General features: G+C 43.8%; 3 protein-coding genes across 3 annotated transcripts; 2 read left to right on the forward strand and 1 right to left on the reverse strand.

The window, feature by feature from the left end:
• Positions 1 to 5,960: 5,960 nt before the first annotated feature.
• Positions 5,961 to 8,731, reverse strand: LOC137911140 (zinc finger protein ZFMSA12A-like). The gene is made up of 8 exons (XM_068755558.1): positions 8,716 to 8,731; positions 8,351 to 8,553; positions 8,122 to 8,232; positions 7,942 to 8,037; positions 7,725 to 7,835; positions 7,463 to 7,583; positions 7,119 to 7,325; positions 5,961 to 7,027 (listed from the first exon to the last, which is right to left on the reverse strand). Exons 1-8 carry the CDS (start codon positions 8,729 to 8,731, stop codon positions 6,045 to 6,047), a joined length of 1,848 nt encoding a protein of 615 aa, XP_068611659.1. The 3' UTR covers positions 5,961 to 6,044.
• Positions 8,732 to 9,605: 874 nt separating this feature from the next.
• On the forward strand, positions 9,606 to 12,589 carry tspan33a (tetraspanin 33a). Its single transcript, XM_068755273.1, has 8 exons — positions 9,606 to 9,741; positions 10,772 to 10,829; positions 10,952 to 11,079; positions 11,242 to 11,316; positions 11,665 to 11,760; positions 11,854 to 11,982; positions 12,080 to 12,241; positions 12,340 to 12,589. Exons 1-8 carry the CDS (start codon positions 9,649 to 9,651, stop codon positions 12,439 to 12,441), a joined length of 843 nt encoding a protein of 280 aa, XP_068611374.1. The 5' UTR covers positions 9,606 to 9,648; the 3' UTR covers positions 12,442 to 12,589.
• A 2,849-nt stretch (positions 12,590 to 15,438) lies between these two features.
• Positions 15,439 to 19,761, forward strand: smo (smoothened, frizzled class receptor). Its single transcript, XM_068755371.1, has 12 exons — positions 15,439 to 15,700; positions 16,036 to 16,235; positions 16,354 to 16,563; positions 16,662 to 16,834; positions 16,920 to 17,139; positions 17,224 to 17,347; positions 17,468 to 17,560; positions 17,804 to 17,912; positions 18,066 to 18,251; positions 18,459 to 18,607; positions 18,887 to 19,021; positions 19,157 to 19,761. Exons 1-12 carry the CDS (start codon positions 15,439 to 15,441, stop codon positions 19,759 to 19,761), a joined length of 2,466 nt encoding a protein of 821 aa, XP_068611472.1.
• The last annotated feature ends 461 nt before the right edge of the window (positions 19,762 to 20,222 follow it).

Below are 20,222 nucleotides of genomic sequence, written 5' to 3' on the forward strand. Positions count from 1 at the left end.
CACTTGAAGGTGAAAGGTCAACTCCTCCTCGTCGGTTCGCTGGTGATGAAGCGCTGTATTGAGCAAACGGGGGCGAGGAAAATCCCGTTTGAAATCTCATTTCTCTTCCTCTTCCAAAGCAAGGGAACCTTGGAGCACAGCCCTGCCCGCCTGGGTGGGGGGTGGGGGGGGGGGTTAAGGTGACACGGCTCGACGCCAGGTGAGGGACGGATTCCAGGAACGGATTGCTGCCATCGGATGGCATGGGCGGAGACGGACACTCTTTGCTCTTGTATGTGCTGGTAGCTAAAATGCCAGCGAGGGACGAACACTATCACCTTAATCTGGCCCCGCCTCCTCAGCCACTTCTCGTTTGGCCACACCCACTTCCTGACCCCAATAGGAAATGGGAGAAGCATTTTGTGGCTAGGCAACAACGGCGACCACTCTTTTCTGCCTCACACCTTGCCGCTCCTCACTCCTCCCTCTCTTCTTCCTCCAGTTTGGTTATCCCTCCATCACCGGGTTTTTTTTTTTTTTTCTTAAGCCATCGCGTTAAAAAAGGCAACAGAGGCGGAGGACGAAGGAGAGAATTGAGAGTGAGGAATTGAAAAAGAAAAGCGGCACAGAGCTACAGAGGGAGTAACATCACTTCCTTCTCCAAGACCCTCCTTTTCCTCTCAGCGTGGAATCCTATTGGATTTGCTGTCACACACACACACACTCACACTACAGACCACGCCCACTATGTATTTAACAATTCAGTATTGTGCAAAACTGGCTATTTCCTTTTAAATTTCATAATGTTATTGCTTTAATTTATCCTTGATTTGTTGTTGGTCTGACTAATGTATATTTTGCTCGGTTTATTTTCGGAGAAGTTTTAGAGGCTTTAAGCATCGAAGCGGGGCGTAGTGTGTATTTGTGCGTGCAGGTGTGTGCGTGTGCGAATGCGTGACTTAGCGTGTATCTAAAAAGGGGAGGGGGTCCTCTCTCTCTCTCAGTATGCACCTTGAACAGATTGTATCTATTTATTTATTTAAAGAAGTAATGTGCGTGAGTTTGTGCGTTTGAACGGTTACTTGTGTATTCTAAGAAGCTGATGTTTAAACCTGGTCGGTGAATTGAGGTAGCATTACAGGTGTGGGGTGGGGGTCACGTGCAGGCGTGTGCGTGTTTGTGTGGTAAAAATGGGCCAGGAGGTAGCGAGCCTTTTCGCCATTTGCTGCTTCTTTGCTTTAATTTATGGTGGATTGGTCGCTCTGAGCGTTACGCACCGTATTCATATTGCCATAGCAACGCTTCCTGAATGAATTTGGAGGACGGCGCACTGATTGCTTGGCGTTGACCCGGCGTGGACGTCATCGTTTAACTTATCATTTCAACTTCAAATGAAGTATTAGGGCTGGTGTACAGATGCTGCAAGACTTCTGAATTACAGAGTTTAAAACATCATTTATTGTTGACATTATTTTACCGTTTCCACTCTGTAATAACGTTTTGTTTTTTTTAAGTACTGAAAACTAAGTCCACAAACAGGACATTTACTGCTAAGGAAGTTTTGTCCCGGTGGAACCCTCGGATGTAATTCATCTTTTTCTGGATGCCGCATGCTAACAACTTTTATTGCCTTTTCTTTAGGCTTTAATGGTTTGAGCCTCATCACATTAACCAAGCAAATTTGGCATCTTCTCTAACAAGGCTCAAACTGTTCTCATAAATGTCCATGTGGAGTATCCTTAAAATTTCAGCAGAGACCCCGGCCTGTGGTGCCCCCTGTGGAGTGGAGCAGCGTTGCAGGTTCCTATGTTCTGTGGTGTTGGGTGAGCGTGAAAGGATGAGACGTTGCGTTGCAGAATATGATGTGATGAGTATAAGTGGGTGTAATCCTGCATCCCACAAGATATGCAAAAAACAATGCAATAATTATGACTGTATACAAGGTTCCCGAAGTAAATATAGTTGTGTGAAAGTGAAAAAAAAAAAATCAATATCATACAATGTTTGTTTTTGTTTTTTTCTGTTTCTTACATTATTAAGTAAATGTGGCAGTTTTTGTGGCAGAGGGGAAACCAAAACATACTTGAAATCAGGTACATTGTAGTGCAGTATAGTAAAGATGTATTTATTTATTCATTCCTGGACGTCGGATTCTGTGTCTGCAGTCCAAACAAAAATAGAGAAAATGGTGTGTTGATGGTAACATGAAATGAAGGTTTTTGCCTGTGGTGTTAGCATCCAGCCAGAGAAGACGAAAGCAACACATTTCACCTCCGTTATTCAGTTTGCGTCCCTTTTCTCTCTTATTTCCACTTTAGCTTTTTGAATGGATTGGGATTTGTGGGTGTTCCATCAGTATTGCATGAGGCTCACAACGCTGGCAATGACTGGGCCAGATTCAGTTCGGTTCAGTTGTTATTTTTTTTAAACCAGATTATCTGATCACATCATGATGGAGTAGCTATTTCTATTTCCTGTACATATGATTGAAGTCAGTATTTCTTTCTCTGCCTCAACACCTGACTGAGGGGATTCTGTGTATCTTGTGTCTTATGGGTTCTCGGTTTTTAACTCTGAGAAGGGCGGGAATCTTGTTTTTATATATATATATATATATACAAACGATCGTCAAAGAGAAAAGTAAAGTATTGTCTCTTCCTGGTTTAGCCAGGCGTCACCTCTTCTTTGCCTCTGTGTTGTTAGTCTGTCTTGCTACGATGGATCAGTGGGAATCATTTGTTAAATGGCCCAAAATGACGCATACCTACCTTTTACACAAAAATATTGGTAGATAATATTGGACAGAAAAATAAACAAGCTAGAAAAAATATTTCTGCACTTAATTGCTTCTACGCTTTAGTCATCAGAATGCAATAAATGAAATATTTTAATAAGTATATTTCCTCAACAGAAAGCAGAGAGAGAGAGAGAGATTCCAAGCAGCGGGTGTTTGGTCCAACTGAAAGGGTTGGATGGAGAATGTTTTCTTCTTTTTTTCATCATGCTAGAATTTTCGGTCGCTCTAAGTTCTGACCCGATGGAGGATACATGTGAATGACAATATCTGTCATCTCTCCACTAGCCAATGATTGTATATTTTTCTATTTTATATATACCATACTATAGCAAGATATATGAATATAATGTAATATTTAATCACCAGAATGTCATAGTAAGGAAAAGGGAATGTAATTGACGTTAATTAATAATAATGCTCACTGAATGTCAGTATGAATTGATTGCGCCGTTTCCCGCGTTATTGATTATGTATTATTGATCAAGCAGCAGAGAATAATGAAGAAAACATTGAAAGGTTATGGTGTAGGCAAGGTGTGCGTTGAGGTAGAATATTATTCTACAGAAATATGAATTAATTAGTTAATAAGACAATGTCTTCACTCGATTAGAAAAAGAAAAAAAAAATACAACCTGTGCTGTAAACTGACCAAACATCTTCATGACAGGAAATGGAAAACTTTAAGACGTTTAGCGTTTGGCGGACTAAATATCAGACCACTAATTTGTTGAATTTATGTTTCACATCTGGATTTAAGGGATTAAAAAATATATATTTGACTGCGTGGAAGAGCTGCTACAGTTGTACACGAATAAAATTCAAGCTGCTCAGTTTTAAGAAAAGATGTCATTCCACATGCTTTAAGAAATGTAGTGATTTATTTCCGGAAGTGATCGCAGATTCGTGTGGCTCGCGAGCTCGTTCAGGAGTCGCGTTATTTTTCCTGTCACGTGTACATATAGCATTGTTGCGACAGATATATTTTCTAAAAAAAAAAGAGAGAGGAAAAAAAGTCATCTTTGTCGATCTGACACGATATTTTAAGAGGACTATTTTGAATATAGATTTTATTTTCCTTTATTTCTAGGTATAAATAAAATCAGTATAGCCTGTTGTTAAAATAATCTAATTAAATTAAATTATGAATTCCCTTTTCCTGGAGAAACAAGAGTTTCTTTTCCCCGGTGTACATTTTATCCTTTTTCTTTTTGAACTCCCGTGTTTGGGAAATGAAACGGAACGTGGCAAAGAGGGAATATGTTTTTACCGGAAGCGTCTTCTATTTTAGGTAATACATAGAATCTATTTCTAAATTATAAGATATTGAATGATGGGTTGCCCATGACTTTGCTGAACTTCAGCCAGAGAAGGAAACAAGTATTTTTTAGTAGTTTTACCATCAGCTGTGTGTCTTTATTAGGTTTACATCAATAAGTTATATTTGCGCGACAATCTTTTGCTGTACTTTGTTGCCGGGATGGGAGGAGGATCGTAGATTGCATGTTTAAGATGAAAGTGGTTGATTAAAAGTGACAAATCATATAGATATTTCTTAGAATATAGAGTCCTAATGGATTAAATATGAAGAAAGTATACGTCATTCTGGGAGATTATATATGTTAAAACAACATATAAGGAAATTGTTTAGCCCGGATGTTTGGAGGAAAGCTTAGAGAGTGTCATAACATTTTAAAACCGCAATCAGTATTAAGAAGAATCTCCATCAATCCTCTGCTTCTTTGTTGTGCTGCTCTGGATCACTCAGTCAAATCAGTCTTTGGACATTTTTTGACTGCCTTGCTCAAGGTGTTGGCGTGGAACTCAAATATTTAAACCTCTCTTCCTTTATTATTTGAGTCCTAATGAACTGAGTAGACAAGGTTTGCGTACCCATAGTGTTCTACAAATGAAATGTACACATCTCGTCTGACTGATTGTAATGGGAGGACCTTGAAAGCATCCTTCCTTCCTTCTGTCGAGCGCAGCAGGGCATGGCGCGTTCACTGAGCAGAGGATCTTTCACTACTTACCGCTGACAGACTTCCTTCACATCAAACACACTGAGTTGTGAACGCTTCTAGTGTTAAAGCCGAGCTTTTCTCTGCTTCTCCTTCTCTCTGTCTTCTCCGATAAGAGCCATTTAAATTATTGAATGATAACTTCATCCCTTGAATGTAGGACGCTGCAGAGCTCACCGTGGCTTTTTTGCATATCTTAAAAGCCACATGATGGATGTTCGATTTTACTTCATAGTAGCTCCATTCTGACCACTGCCTACATTAAGATCTAATTTTACCTCTTTGCTTCCATATCTTGATTCCAAGCATTCTTTTTGTTTTTTGTTTGTCTTGCTTTAGGGAATGTGCATTTGACTAAGAAATAAACAGGAGTTGTGCGGATCATCATGTACATTATCAGTGTTTTCTTCCTTCCCTGGGGTAATTCTTGCTGATGTGGAAACGCCTCTTTAACAGCATGCAGGCGGCAGTTTTATTATTTGATTATTCCTCTTCGGGCCTTGTGCTATCCTGATTCAAAAGTGACACTGGCCCAACATTATTCGGTTTCCTCAGCACTTTTTTCTTCTCCTTCTCTTTTCTTTAGGGGTGTTCTACATTTTTCTTTCCCTTATCCATCCATTTCATTTTGGATTTTAGTGAGGGGAAAGAATATAAATCAAATCTGAATATTAATTCAATCACTTTTTCTACTCCTATTTTCAATAAAAAGTGAAAAAATATAAAAAAAAGTTGATTTGTAAATAAGTTGTGTACAGTTTGTATCTGTAACTCGTCAGTCTGTCATTGGTGACAGAGTCTGTCTTGCTTATAACGCACGCTACCAGTAAATTTAAAAAAAGGAAAAAGTATATTTAGACTGTATGGTCCCTTGAAAGCAAGTTTTAAATTAATATCTGATGTATATTCCTGTAACATTGCATTTTTATCTGAGGAATGTTATTAAAAAATTGCAAATAAATTGCATTTCCTACAACTGCGTTATTCTCTTAACTTCTGCAGTTACAGCTGTTCTTTCATCATATAGCTTTAAAATGTATTATATAGTTTCATACTATACATCATTATTATTAACCTCTCTTGTAAGCCAAAAGACAATTGGGTTTTTTTCTTGTCAAAGCGGATGGCAGGAAGGACACACCTGATCAATATAAGGATTCTGAGAAAATTTATATTTAATGGTCAACAAACGGCATTCATTCTGGTTTCTAATCACAACTTGAAGGTGAAACAAGACTGAAAGCTACACGTCATGAGTCGGCTTTATGAGTCGCCAGGTGCCTCTTCATATTCCCCTGCTGGGAGAATTCCCTCTCACAGTTTGGACACTTGAACGGTTTCACCCCGTTGTGGCTGAGCGAGTGTCTCTTCAGGCAGTTGAGCGTCAGGAAACGCTTCGGACAGTCCGAACACCGGTATGGACGGTCCCCCGTGTGCGAGCGCGTGTGGACGATCAGGTGACTCTTGGTGGAGAAGCCCTTCCCGCAGTGGGCGCAGGTGTACGGCATTTCGCCCGTGTGAGAACGCGTGTGCAGCAGCAGCTCGCCGGAGGACAGAAACGACTTCCCGCACGTAGTGCACAAATAATTCTTCTCCCCTCTGTGCATCTGCATGTGTCTTATGATGCCGGATTTGCTGAAACCCTTCCCGCAGACCGTGCACAGGCTGGTGGGGCCGGCGTGGAGGCGTTCGTGCTGCTTGAGGGAGTAGCTGCAGAGGAATCCCTTATTGCACTGGCCGCAGACGAATACCCGACCCCTCTTGTGGAGCCGCTGGTGCTGATAATAACCAGACGAGCTGCTGAAGCCCTTCTCACACTGGCCGCAGCGGTACGGGAAGCTGTAGAGCCTCGTGTGAGTCCTCAGTTGATTTGGATGCTCAAAAACCTTTTCACACTTCGCGCATTTGGTTTCTTCCTCTGTAAAGTTTTTGGAAACGCTCCTTGTGGTCAGAAACCTTTTGTCTTTCTCCGTGGGCTCGTTCTGTAAACATTTGCGGGTCTTCTGCTTGCATCCCCGTTTTCGTTTCCTCTTTTTCTCAGAGGCGCCTCTAACTTTCTTTTTTTGGCCGTCTTGGCTTTCCTGTGAATTCTTTGCTGCGTCTCTTTTCACTGGTCGGTTTTTCTGCGTACAAGCCATTTTGCGGTGCTCACCCTGGATGTGTTCTTGGACCCTCTTCTTTGTGCGGTGGGTGAAGGAGCACTGAGGGCAGATGAATAAACAGGACAGGCCACCTGCAAAACAGCAACGCAAGACATCAATTTGGCAAAATCAAACTGACTTTGGACAAATTCTGCTCTGCTGCTGAACCAGGTTTTGTCAAACCTGATTCCCTTTTTGGCAACCAATCATCTGCCGTGACGTCTGAGCTTTGACTTGACTCATCATCTTCTAAATCTTCCAATGTCAGGATCTCTTCCTCATTGTCATAATCGCCATCCTCACTGCAACGCTCGGGGAACCTTTCCACTCCTAGTGGAACAGGCAGGACCAGAGCGGACAGAAAGATATCTCCCTCCCCGACGGAAGGAGCTGCAACAGAGAAAGAGCCATGTTATATTTTAGACATTAGCGTTGTGATGGAATCAAAAATCCCTGAAAGATAATAATGAGAGAGCAGAACTACAAAGATTAATCAAAAACACGAGTAACAGGTGGATTTAACTGACCAGAGCTAAGAGTTCCTAATTGTCTGTGATGAAGCAGCAGATTATTCAGCACGGAGGGCTCGGACAGATGCTTTTCCAAATCCCCCGACACCGATTCTGTTTCAGTGAGCCACGCTGCTGTCTAAAGCAGAACAGTACGCCAGTTAGTAGGTTAAGCCGCTTACCTCAAAAGCAGAAACGCGGAAATCTGTACAGTTTCTGTAGACATTAACGGTGGCCAGTCTGATCTGTCAGAGTTTCGTTTAGAGCCTGCCGCGAGTACCTGTTTCAGGTCTGGGATGGGTAGCAGCTGCTCCAGCCGAGAGAGGAACTCAAACACCAGATCCTGCAGACTTTGGTCGTAGCTTGAGCCGTAGTTTGCAGGAAACACCTCCTAGAGAAACCGCCACAGGAGGGAGAGGGGGGGGGGGGGTTAAATGTCAATCAAAATGTCACCCACTGTAAATCGGTTGTATTTTGGTAGATTTGACAGGGCTCACTTGGAAGAATAAATCCTTTTCAAATGTTACATTTAAAAGGCTCTGAACCAGGTTGGCAAAGCTGGTGTAAAAGGTCTTCAGCGTGTCGCTGCCAGCCTGCCAAGAAGCAGAGCGGAATGACGTTCCAACTTACACATGTGCGAAGCAGCTATTTGTTGTTGTTGTTGTTGTTTTTTTTACCATGTGGTTAGTGGAGCTCAGTTCAGCACAAAAGGTGTGGATTTTGTCCAGGTGGCTCTGGATGGTCTGCAGATTGGCCACGCCATCGCCACGACACAGCTCCAGGACCAGCTGCAATAGGGTGGGGGGAGATTATTATAACACCTACCCAAAATACAGATATAAAAGAAATCATAACAAATAATATATATTTTTAGCAGTGGCCTCCAGCATGAGAGAAATTCCTCACCCTTGCCCTCAGGCTCAGGATGAGCTGGGCTCTCATGTTGGGACTCAGAAGCTCTGGAACGATTTCTGTCGCCAGGCTGATGAAGTCCACCAGCTGGTCGTACTGCATCACGCTGTGCTGCTTCACCACTCGCCATATAAAGGCAGACATGAGTCTCACTGGAGGAACAAGGAGCTGCAAGGAGGTCGGAGGGAGGGGAGAGCCTGGAGAGATTATTGAGACAGCCGTGCTGCAGTGAATTATAAAGCACGGTTACTTACAGAGGAACAAATTGGCTAATGCTAGCAGCATAACCGCAATATTATTTATTTTATTTTTTTGTGTACAATGACAACTGCAACTGTAAAAGGTAAAATAAAACAAACCTTTGTTTACGGCCATCTCTTCGTTTTTAAAAAAAACCCGTCTAAATTGTAAATAGAAACGACACTGTTACAGTGAGTTCACAGAACAAGAAAATACAAAATAACTTCCGGGTTAACCGGATGTTGTGGTTTTTTTCCCCGTTCCTACAAAATAAAAGGCTAATGGACAGATTGTACTTTAGCGCTTGCCAATATCATGTACAGTACAGTACTTGGCAGAGGATAAATACGATTTCTATTAAATAAATAATTAGAATTATTATATATTTTTTTGCTTCGAAGGAATACCAATTCCTTATTGTTTAACCTGAGGTGGTATTCCTATTTTAGGTTTTAAGGACAGGGTTTTTAACGTCATAAAACAAATTGAGAATCGACATAATATGTGTTGAGTTTAGAATCTACATAAAACAAATTGAGAATCGACATAATATGTGTTGAGTTTAGAATCTACATTTATTTAAGAGTTAGTCGTTAACACGTATGATTCACGCCACTTGGAAGGTAAGTAATATTTCCTTAATATTAGGACGCAAATAGAACATCTGGTGAAAATAGTAAACCTAAGCTTCGCTGACTTATTTGAAATACAGGATTACTTTATCCAAAATTGTTGCAAATATACTTAAACGTAACTAAAATAAATGTTTTTAAAATGCCCACGATAGAGAAACTGTTCTTGTTAACGGTGAGCCAGGAGTTCCTGCTCAGTTGTATCATGTTCTGTAAGAAGTGAGACAACACACCCAGTTTTTTGTTCTTTTTTCTTTTTTCACGCGATCCATGTTGCAGCTACCGACTCCTGGCTTTGGCTGTACGTGCGTGTGTCGCTGTCAGAAGATCCGCAGCTCGACGTCCTCAACATGCCGCGTTCTCCCAGACTCCTGAATTCTTAATTGTCACGTTGTTTGTTTGTGCGCAAACTTTGTCGCCATGGGAGGAAGACGCGGGGGCGCACCTGATGACTTCAGCTTTGTCAATCCAGTCATCAAGTATTTACTCTTCATATTCAATTTCATATTTTGGGTAAGTGCTTCCTACGTTTCGCATTTACAGTTTTTATTTGTGGTTTTGTTGGAAAAATCTGATAATTTGCTCTCTGGGATCTTAAATGAAATCTGGTTATTGTTAACAAAATAAGAGTTTCTACAGCTGGACTGCGGGGTTTTGAACCTTTAACAGCGGATTTGAAACGAATCAAAGTTCGTATCCATGGATACAGTGTCAGGTGCAGGGGCCGTAACATTATGGGATATCTGCAGCTTTTTAAGCAGCTTTGTTTGTGCAGATTACATCTCTTGGGCTTGGATGGTGTGTGAGAAGACAGAAAACTCTCATACATATTGAATTTTGACATGATGGGGTTGTTTTCAATTCAATTAAAGGTTTTTATAGCTCAAACTCATCTGTTTCCATCTGCATCTCCTTGGAACACGCCTGCATGACTGTCAGCTGCGGCCGAGCTGACTTCCATGCACGAACAGGACAGGGCTGTGTAAAAACACGAATCTCCTCGATGTGGAATGCGATGTTCTCATTTCTGTTGCCTCTGGCTAAATTTTGCTCGCTGCAGACGTCTGTAATCTGAGGAAGCGTGGGTTAAATGCAATGAAAAGGGATTTCAGTAATAGCTTGTGTGACATATTACAAAATCTGCTGCTTTTTCACGAGACCGAACAAGAATCTACACCTTTGCCCTCTTAACCCAAGAAGCTGCAGTGTCCGTGGTAACTAGATCCATTTTAATCAGGCTGGGAAAAAGTATTTCTGAGGGCCCCCTATTATTCCAGCGACATCGAGTGAGGAGCGCCGAATGAAAGGGTCTTTATTATTTAAGAGAAAGGCACCGATTGCTGCCAGGTTGATTCAGTCGCATGGAAGAGGAGTGGACAACAGAATTGCCTTGGATAGAAATACAATAAAATACTGCCTCCCAGTTCTTTTCTGTCAAATGTTGGCTGTGACTCACTTCCCACGAAGTTTTCATGTGTTGTGATGCCTATTTATTTGCCATCTGAAATCAGTCTCTTTCCCCCCCTCCACATGTTCTCCTCAGATAATCTCCCTAGTAATGGTATCAATCGGAATGTATGCCCGCATGATGAAACACGCAGGTAAACATGTCACTGTGCTTTACTTTTATGCTTCCACAATTTTCCTCACTGAACAACCTGAAAATGTTGCTTTTTGAAATTAATAATTCCAAACCCGCCTGTGTTTCTTCTGTTGTTCTCAGAGGCGGCTCTGGCGTGCCTGTCGGTGGATCCTGCCATCTTGTTGATGGTTGTGGGGATCCTCATGTTCATCATCACCTTCTGTGGCTGCGTGGGCTCCCTGCGAGAAAACATCTGCCTCCTGCAGACGGTGAGTGAGGACGTTTGTCATCTGGGACAGGATTGAATGTATTCTTGTAAGATGCGCTAAGGACGACAGACAGATGAAGGATTTTGTGGAATCTGTCCGATAAAGAAATAATCTAAAACAGATTTTTACAGTGTTTTAAATATCTCTCGCTCCTCGTTGCAGTTCTGTATCTGTCTGACGGTGATCTTCCTGCTCCAGCTGCTTGCGGGGATCCTTGGTTTCGTCTTTGCTGATAAGGTAATGAAATAATATGAAGTGCAATAATATAATATAATATTCTAAATATAATAATTTAAGCAAAGAGAAAAATAGTTTTTTTTAATTCCCAAATTACATCAAATAAAATAAGTGTTTTATAAATAAAGTTGAGTTGAGTTTTGTCATTGTGAAGAGTCGGGGGGGAAATACCTCCCTCTTCTGGACAACATTTGTAACTGCTGCAAGAGTTGAACTCTTTTGCAGACGAGATTTTTGTCTGTGAGGTTGTAACCGGCCTGATGGCCCCCACGCACACACACCCCAGTCTCCATTTCCATACATGTATCTTTCACATATGCTTAATATACTTCTTTCTGCTCTAACAAGGCTCGGCATAAGGTGACTGAGATGATCAATAACGCCATCGTCCACTACAGAGATGACATCGATCTGCAAAACCTGATTGACTTTGGTCAGAGAGAGGTGACTTGCCCGTTAGTCTGATCATAGATCAGCTTTTTGGTCTGGTTCTAAAGCTCGTCCACCTGACGTGTCTCCTGCCCTATGTGTCCTCAGTTCGGATGCTGTGGGGGGGTGACGTACACCGACTGGTCCCAGAACATGTATTTCAACTGCGAAGAGGACAATCCGAGCAGAGAACGCTGCTCTGTCCCCTTCTCCTGCTGTATCGTCTCCAAAGAGAAGGTAGCCTTCTTTACAAGGCTCTCTTTTTGTGTTGCTGTTGTTGTTTTTTTTACACGTGTGTGTGTGTGTGTGTGTGTGTGTGTGTGTATGTTAGCAGATTGTCATCAACACCATGTGCGGACAGGGCATGCAGGACTTGGAGTACATCGAAGCTGGAAAATACATCCATGCCAACGGCTGCATAGATACACTGGTGAACTGGATCCACAGTAACCTGTTCCTACTGGGAGGCATCGCGATGGGACTGGCCATACCACAGGCAGGATATGGTGCACGGCGCACCCACACACACACACGTGTGGGATTCCAGCCTATCACATCCTGCTGAACCCTCTGTTTGTGTTTTGTCCTCTGCAGCTGGTTGGCATTCTCTTGTCGCAGCTTTTGATCAACCAGATCAAAGACCAGATCGAGCTCCAGAGCTACAACGCCAAGCACCGCACCGACCCGTGGAGCTGAACCGGGCCCGGATGACGATGCTGGATCTTTAACCTCTTCTCGGAGCAGCTGTTTGGAAGTCGAAAGGCACGACTCAAGCATCAAGCGAGCGAACGGACAAGGAGGTGGAAGTCGGGAAACGGATGGAGACGCTACTCTGTCATTGCACGCTGGGCTGAGTTTGAATTGACCGAACTTTAAACGGGGGGGGGGGGGGGGGGTGCTGGAGGTCACACCAATGGGATCACAGAGTAGAATAGCTCCGATTATTTTATTATTCATCTTTTCTTGTCCAAAGGTGCCGAATCGAATTTGAGGAAATCCATATTTTTGTATCCTGCCTCTGTTCCAAGGATGTAAATTTGATTAAAATGAACATTATATTATTTTTTAGAATGTTTTATAAGAATGTTTTAAACACCCAAAGGAAGTGGGTTCCATCTGTCCTGTTCATCGGTCCACATGTAATTTTAGGAGAATAACTCTAAAACCATTTTTTATTTTTACGCTCTATCTTCTACACACAACAACCGAGTGCTGAAATGGTGTTTCCTGCTTTTTTAATCATTTTTATTTGTATGTTTTTCTGAGTTTAAAAGCCGGATTTTCGCTCATTCTGGTAAATTATTTTGCTTCTGGAAAATGTTGTTCAGTATTTTCTTCCCCACAAAACTTTATGTACAATTTAAAGTGAACTTTCTCCCAGCTAGGTCTGGGCAAGACAGTTTTTTAAGGCATGATCAACTTCTTTTTACTATTTAAATTGTTGCTAACAAGCAATAACACTTTGTGCCTGTTACCAAAAAAAACGCTTTAACCCACATTGTTCACATAATGTCTTATTTTACAGTTAACCGGGAAGATGTTTGGGCTCTCTGGCGCGGCGGTCAGTTTCGGTTGTCCTGCTGTGACCTCGCGCCATGCGTGATGTCATTTCCTGCACACGTTTGAGCCATCTGACGGCCTTGCATGGCTGCACAGCAGCTGGGTTTTGTGGGCTAAGAGTTCTCAAAGCGCTGCTATTATACATAAAGGTTTGCCAAAACCGCTTTCTGTAGGCGTTGTGCACATATTGTGTAGCGACCAATATAGTCTGCCTTTCTTTTTACAAGTTACTTTAAAGGTGAGCCACTGCGGCGTCGTTTTATTTGTATTTGGTGAACCAAAAAATATCTGTCAAATCAGGTTTGTTTCCAGAATTAAATCGCATTATTGCAAGAAATCTATTCATTGGTTTTCACTCTTCACCTTCTTTTGTAAAGGCTTAATGTTGCTGAGGAAGCAGAAGTGAACACACAACTCCTCGTCCTCCAGCCTGCAAATGGAAACCCGGGTTGTGAGACATTTCCACCCTGAAATGTGATACCTGTAATCTTTGGGAACAGAAACAATCCTGCATGTTTAACCGGCTTTGACGCACACGCAATCTAAACATGACATTTGTGCGATGGTTTAAAGCTGCTCATCCCTGCTGTGATTTTTTCTCCCTTCAGCTCTAAGAAAAGACTTCTGTGCTGCAAATCAGCTCTGAGACTTGTTGAAATTTAGTAAAAGAAACTAAGTGCAATAAAAAAAAAAGGGGGGGTACATATTTAACAGCAGCCGACGGCTCGGAGGCGGTCTCTCATGACGGTGACTGGGTTCTGTTGTGAGTGTGTGTCTGCCTGAGCTCCAGGACGCTGTGTGTGGTCCCTCTGACTTAACTCTGGTGGCCATGTTGCCGTGGATTTCAAAAAGGCCCCGCAGAAAGACGGATGGGTGGACGGATGGACGGATGGCTGGATGGATGCAGGGAAAGGAGGGACCTCAGTTAACCCAGATTTATTCCCAGAGCCCGGGAGCGGAAACAAAAGCATCTAACCCCTGCACACACCACGAGTGTGCCGTCCAATTCAACCTCAACCCGTTTTGAAACTTGCTTTAAGAGTCTGATTTAAACCTCTGAATTATTCACAATATCACATAATAATAATAATGCTGTAAGTCCATTTGAGCTTTAACCATTTTTGTGTTTAATTCCCAACTAAGCAAATGCAAATGTGTAACCATAAATGTGGAGAAATATTAGAGAGAGAAAAGGCCACCAAAAAAAGTGCAATATTTACATTAGAGCCTGAATAGATTTATTCAGTTTGGGGATTTGTAGTGTTTTAATCTGATCCTAATCAGGACATTAATATATAGATTATAATACATGCTGTGTTGTAGGCCCAGTGGGTTCTGTGTGTGTGTGTGTGTGTGTGTGTGTGTGTGATCTCAGGTGGGAGCAAACCCAACAACCAACGGGGAGGTCTGTGTATTGGTGGTCCTGCCATGAGGCACATTCTTCCCTTTGCAGAGGGGGGGGGGGGGGGGGGGGGGTTGTTGCCCTGGCTCTCCTCCTCCATGTGCATACCAGAGACAAAAAAAAAAAAAAAAAGAAACAGCCAGGGGAGCCGCGGCTTCCTAAATCTTCTCCCAGGAAGAGAAGCCACTTCTCGGGATACTCTGAGATATGGAATAGTCGATCGTCTTATTTTCTAAAAAAGGGGGTTATGGAAAAGGGGGTGGCGCATAGCTGGAGATCCCGTTACAGGAGATCGAGACTTGTTCATGGCAAGTTTTCTGGGAGCGGGGGGGAGGGCGCATCCGCAACCTTCCCGGCCTGATGTTTTTTTCATGCCCACCTTAAACGCGTAAAATGAATGCTTCAGACTGTTAGACGCTGATGACGCGTTGATGACCAGCGCTGATGAGAGAGGATTGTTTTTGTTTTTGCCGAAGGGGGAGAAAGTTGTTGGAATTTTGGATAATGAAGGAATCTAAGAGGAAACGGTCGGGATCGGATCCGGATGAGACGCGCAGAGTCCCAAAGTTTGAGAGAACTGCGAGAAACTTCTGAAGCGCCATGGAAACGTCCCCGAAATGCGTCGATCAATCGACTTTTTCAAGTCTTACTCGTTGAAAACCAGCGATCGAAGCGCTAGGATTGAAACGTATCTCCAGATTTGGCGTCGTTGAATCTCTCTCTCTCACAAGATGTCTTCCCAGGTCCGGAGCCCCATTGTTGGATTTTACGCGACGCTGTGCGTCTGGGCCGTTTGCGTTGCGGACTCCGGGGCGGTTTTGTCCTCCAACGGGACGATATTTGAGGACAACTGCAAGAAAAGCACAACTTGCGAGGCGCTGAAGTACAACACATGTCTCGGATCGCCTTTGCCTTACACGCACACGTCTCTCATTCTGGCGGAGGACTCCGGCACTCAGGAAGACGCTTTTGAGAAGTTGACCATGTGGTCTGGTGAGTTTTTATACATCCAAGAATAAGAAAATATAATTTATGTCATATAGATCCCGTAATCTGTATTATTTAAATAATAAATGAATGCATAAATAAATAAATAAATAAAAAAGCAGTACTGTAGATTTGGAAAAAATCTATAAATGTTTTTCAAAACAATGAGATCAGCGGTATTGAGAATAGGGTCTAGTTTCTAGATGTTCTTGTCGAGGACTTTCACATTTGTGAGCGCCCACTAATGATCTGTCAGTGCCAGGTGGCCCGCCTGGCAGGTGTCTCGGACTCCTGAGGTTTTGGTGTTTGGTAACTGTCGTCCCACACGTTTCCTCTTCTAGGCTTGAGGAACGCCCCTCGGTGTTGGTCGGTCATCCAGCCGTTGCTTTGCGCCGTCTACATGCCCAAATGTGAGAACGGTCGGGTTGAGCTACCCGGCCAGAGCCTGTGTTTGGCGACACGTCGGCCATGTAGCATTGTGGACCGGGAGAGAGGCTGGCCGAACTTCCTCAAATGTGACCAATTCCCCATTGGCTGTTCGGTAAGCTTCATCGTTGCACAATGTCGGAAACACCTTGGCGATCACAGCTTTGAGGACGTGCTTCGCTGTCGGCTAAAAGAAGCAGCTTACCTTTCCTCTTTTCTTCCTGCGCGGCCAGAATGAGGTCCAGAAGCTGAAGTTCAACACATCGGGCCAGTGTGAAGCTCCGCTGGTGAAGACGGACATTCAGTCCAGTTGGTACAAAGACGTGGAGGGTTGCGGCATCCAGTGCGACAACCCGCTCTTCACGGAGGAGGAGCACAATGACATGCACGCCTACATCGCTTACTTCGGCACCATCACCCTCCTCTGTACATTCTTCACCTTGGTGAGACAGCGTTGACTGCAATACCCATAAGTCTGTGTGGCGTTTTCCTTGCAAAAAAAGATAATTGGACTTTTCCTAAAATGTCTCTCCCATTTCAGGCCACGTTTCTCGCCGACTGGAAAAACTCCAACCGGTACCCGGCCGTCATTCTCTTCTACATCAATGCCTGTTTTTTCGTGGGCAGCATCGGCTGGCTGGCCCAGTTTCTCGACGGAGCTCGCACCGAGATTGTGTGCAAGAGCGACAACACCATGCGACTCGGAGAACCCTCGTAGGCGATTGGTTTTAATCCGTCATTTGAGGGATTTAGCTAAGAAAAACCAAAGCCTCCCAATCACACTTGCCCTGTCTTCCAGGTCTTCGGAGACGTTGTCGTGTGTTACCATCTTCATCATCGTGTACTACTCCCTGATGTCTGGCGTGATTTGGTTTGTCATGCTGACGTATGCCTGGCACACGTCCTTTAAAGCCCTGGGCACCACCCAGCAGCCGCTGTCTGGCCGAACCTCTTATTTCCATATGGTCACCTGGTCCATTCCCTTCATCCTCACCGTTGCCATTTTAGCCATTGCAGAGGTAAAACCAACTCTCTGGAAAAGTTGTGGAAAAGTTTGCGTTTCTCAATATTCAGGTCTCTGTCGTGTGGGTCCCCCCCCACAGGTAGATGGCGACTCGGTGAGTGGGATCTGTTTCGTGGGCTACAAGAACTACAGATATCGTGCAGGGTTTGTGTTGGCTCCCATTGGCGTGGTGCTTGTTGTTGGTGGCTACTTCCTCATCCGAGGTGAGAGACTTGAAGAACAGTAACACAATTTGGGCAGGAGTCTCCTCTTTCCAAGCCTCTTTGATTCCATGTTCCATCCCACAAGTAACCAACTGATTCTGGACCTTTTGTCATTTGTAGGTGTCATGACTTTGTTTTCCATCAAGAGTAACCACCCCGGACTTCTCAGTGAGAAAGCAGCCAGCAAAATCAACGAAACCATGCTGCGACTCGGTATGACGACATTAACTTGAATTGGCGTGTGGTACCAAATCTATTCTGTGTTACCTGAGCAGGTTCTTAATGGTCACGGCGAACACTGCAGACCCCTGATTGGTCGGAGAGTATCCCATTAGCCTGATGGGGAAACAAGTTTTAAAAAATACCGTTAAAAACCGAAGTCAAGTCAAGTCTTTACCGCAAGGTGGGAATGCCGCTTTTTGGTTCTCACATCCATTTTCTGTTGGCCCTTGTCAGGTATATTTGGATTCCTGGCTTTCGGGTTTGTTTTAATCACCTTCGGCTGCCACTTCTATGACTTCTTCAACCAGGCCGAGTGGGAGAGGAGCTTCAGGGAATATGTCCTGTAAGTTGTCATGGTGTTTTTTAATTATCCCCACACCGACACAAGATGTCAAAGACTTTCTTATATACTGTATCCAGCCTTTGAATGTGCCTCCGTCGTATGGCTACGAGGTGTTGGCGGTATAGACTGACGGTCTCTTTGTGCTTTCATCAGGTGCGAAGCTAATGTGACCATCGCCTCTCAGACCAACAAGCCGATCCCGGAATGCACGATCAAGAACCGCCCCAGCCTGATGGTGGAGAAAATCAACCTGTTCTCTATGTTCGGGACAGGAATTGCTATGAGTACCTGGGTCTGGACCAAGGCTACCATCCTCATCTGGAAACGGACCTGGTGCAAGTAAGAAGATGTCGCCTGACAGAGACACGTGGAATAAAAAAACATTTCTCATTAGCCACAGTTCAGTTAAAGGTGTATTTTTGTGTGTCTCCAGCGTGGAGGCGCATTCAGAAGTCATCTTTAAGGGAATAGCAAATCATTTTATACCAGGTGTTGTTGTCACCTGTGGTATTCCCTTTCCCAATCCGCCCTGTCTTCCTGTGTCAGGATCATCGGCCGCAGTGACGATGAACCCAAGAGGATCAAGAAGAGCAAGATGATTGCCAAGGCGTTTGCAATGAGGAAAGAGCTTCACAAGGACCCAGAGAAGGAGATGTCCTTCAGCATGCACACCGTGTCCCACGATGGACCAGTGGGTACGTTGGTCCGGGGTGTGACTCAGATCATTCATTCTGGGGGAAGCCAAGGGACTCTGATCTTTTTGGATAAATGAGAATGCAGAAATTATCGGAGAACAGATAACAATAAAGAACTAGAAAAAGCATCATTTGAACTGAAGTATGCTAGTTCGATGCCTTTTTGTCTACCTCCACCTAGTGGAAAATGAATTAATTACAAGATGTCTTATTGGAATTCGTATCCCCAGGTTTTAGTACATTGTCCTTTGGAATTTAACTGTCTGTTTTCTTTTACAGCTGGAATCAATTTTGACCTGAATGAGCCATCTAATGACGTGTCATCCGCTTGGGCGCAGCACGTGACGAAGATGGTGGCCAGGCGGGGCGCAATTCTGCCTCAAGACATCTCTGTTACTCCTACTGGCACACCAGGTAACGTCATGTGATATGACATCATCGAATTTCCTTTTCTTCCATCTGTCTTTTATCTTCATATTTTCCCCCTCCCTATCAGAGGACCCATCATTACGGACTTATTCTATATATATTTCTTTTTTTTCCCCACAGTGCCGCCTCCGGAGGAGAGGAACAGACTCTGGATGGTGGAGGCTGAGATTTCACCAGAGATGATAAAGAGGAAAAAGAAGAAGAAAAAGAGAAAAAAGGAGGTGCGTCCAGTCGAGGAGGCGGCGGACCATCAGGCCTATCGGCAGCGTGAGTTCGGTCGCAGCTCAGTGCCCCGCCTGCCCAAACTACCGTGCCATCCCAATCTGGTTGCTAACCTGCGGGAACAGCAGAGGCAACGGCAAAAGCTGGAGGAGGACATCCTGCCAGGGTCCTTCCCAGATATCCAACCTTCCCATCCCCTGCCCTGCGATGAGAGGTGTCCCTACCCCCAGAGATATTGGAACAACTACGACCGGAGCTTGTTCTCTGATCCGCTCGCCCTCAGCGATCTCCCCGAGGATCTGGGTTTGGGTCCACGCTGCCTCCCCTCAGCCTCCAACTGGCAGCCCAGCGGATCGTCCCGCTACGCGAGGGAGATGGTTCTCTCTGAGAGGTTGGCCCACGTGGCTCGGGTGCCAGCATCCCGGAGGGCCGGCTACGGACCCATTCACTCCAGGACTAATTTAATGGAGGCGGAGCTAATGGATGCTGATTCTGACTTCTAACGACTGACGTTTCTTGCTTTGTTGTACACGGAGAGGAAGGAAGTGCTGGATACTCTCAAAGGTTCTTACTTAAGTGCACCTAATATCCACTGCTCAGCGATCAAGCGATCAAGCTGGAACTGAGTTGGGCAGTCTTTTATGTCTATTTCTTTTTTTTTTTTAAGAAGCAGTAAATAAATAAAGTGTTGTGAATAAGTTAATGAAAAAAAATATTTTTTTATACTTTATTTGTATCCAGTAGAAATTCAAAGGCAACTCAAAGGAGGCAGCTAAAGCTTTATGTCGCTTGAATTGTCCTCATTCTGAAGCTCTTGTGCATCTATCAGCTCAGCACTGTTTGTGACGGCGTCGAAGACAAATAGTTAGCTAGCAATAAGGACATTTGAAGATGTAAACTATTCAAATTTGGCTATATTCTGTCTGTCCCATTATTTTGTGTTTATATTTGAATGCTCTTAAAA

Source organism: Brachionichthys hirsutus, chromosome 22, assembly GCF_040956055.1.
Source record: "Brachionichthys hirsutus isolate HB-005 chromosome 22, CSIRO-AGI_Bhir_v1, whole genome shotgun sequence".
Classification (NCBI taxonomy): Eukaryota; Metazoa; Chordata; class Actinopteri; order Lophiiformes; family Brachionichthyidae; genus Brachionichthys; species Brachionichthys hirsutus.

Coding starts and splice junctions, on each gene's coding strand:
- LOC137911140 (XM_068755558.1), bottom strand. Junction 8,233..8,350: donor TCCTGAGCCTGAGGGCAAGG/GTGAGGAATTTC, acceptor ACCCTATTGCAG/CTGGTCCTGGAGCTGTGTCG. Junction 7,836..7,941: donor AAAAGGATTTATTCTTCCAA/GTGAGCCCTGTC, acceptor CGGTTTCTCTAG/GAGGTGTTTCCTGCAAACTA.
- smo (XM_068755371.1), top strand. CDS start 15,439: ATGTCTTCCCAGGTCCGGAGCCCCATTGTTGGATTTTACGCGACGCTG. Junction 16,236..16,353: donor AATTCCCCATTGGCTGTTCG/GTAAGCTTCATC, acceptor CTGCGCGGCCAG/AATGAGGTCCAGAAGCTGAA. Junction 16,835..16,919: donor ATGCGACTCGGAGAACCCTC/GTAGGCGATTGG, acceptor CCTGTCTTCCAG/GTCTTCGGAGACGTTGTCGT.
- tspan33a (XM_068755273.1), top strand. CDS start 9,649: ATGGGAGGAAGACGCGGGGGCGCACCTGATGACTTCAGCTTTGTCAAT. Junction 11,317..11,664: donor GTTTCGTCTTTGCTGATAAG/GTAATGAAATAA, acceptor TGCTCTAACAAG/GCTCGGCATAAGGTGACTGA. Junction 11,761..11,853: donor TTGACTTTGGTCAGAGAGAG/GTGACTTGCCCG, acceptor ATGTGTCCTCAG/TTCGGATGCTGTGGGGGGGT.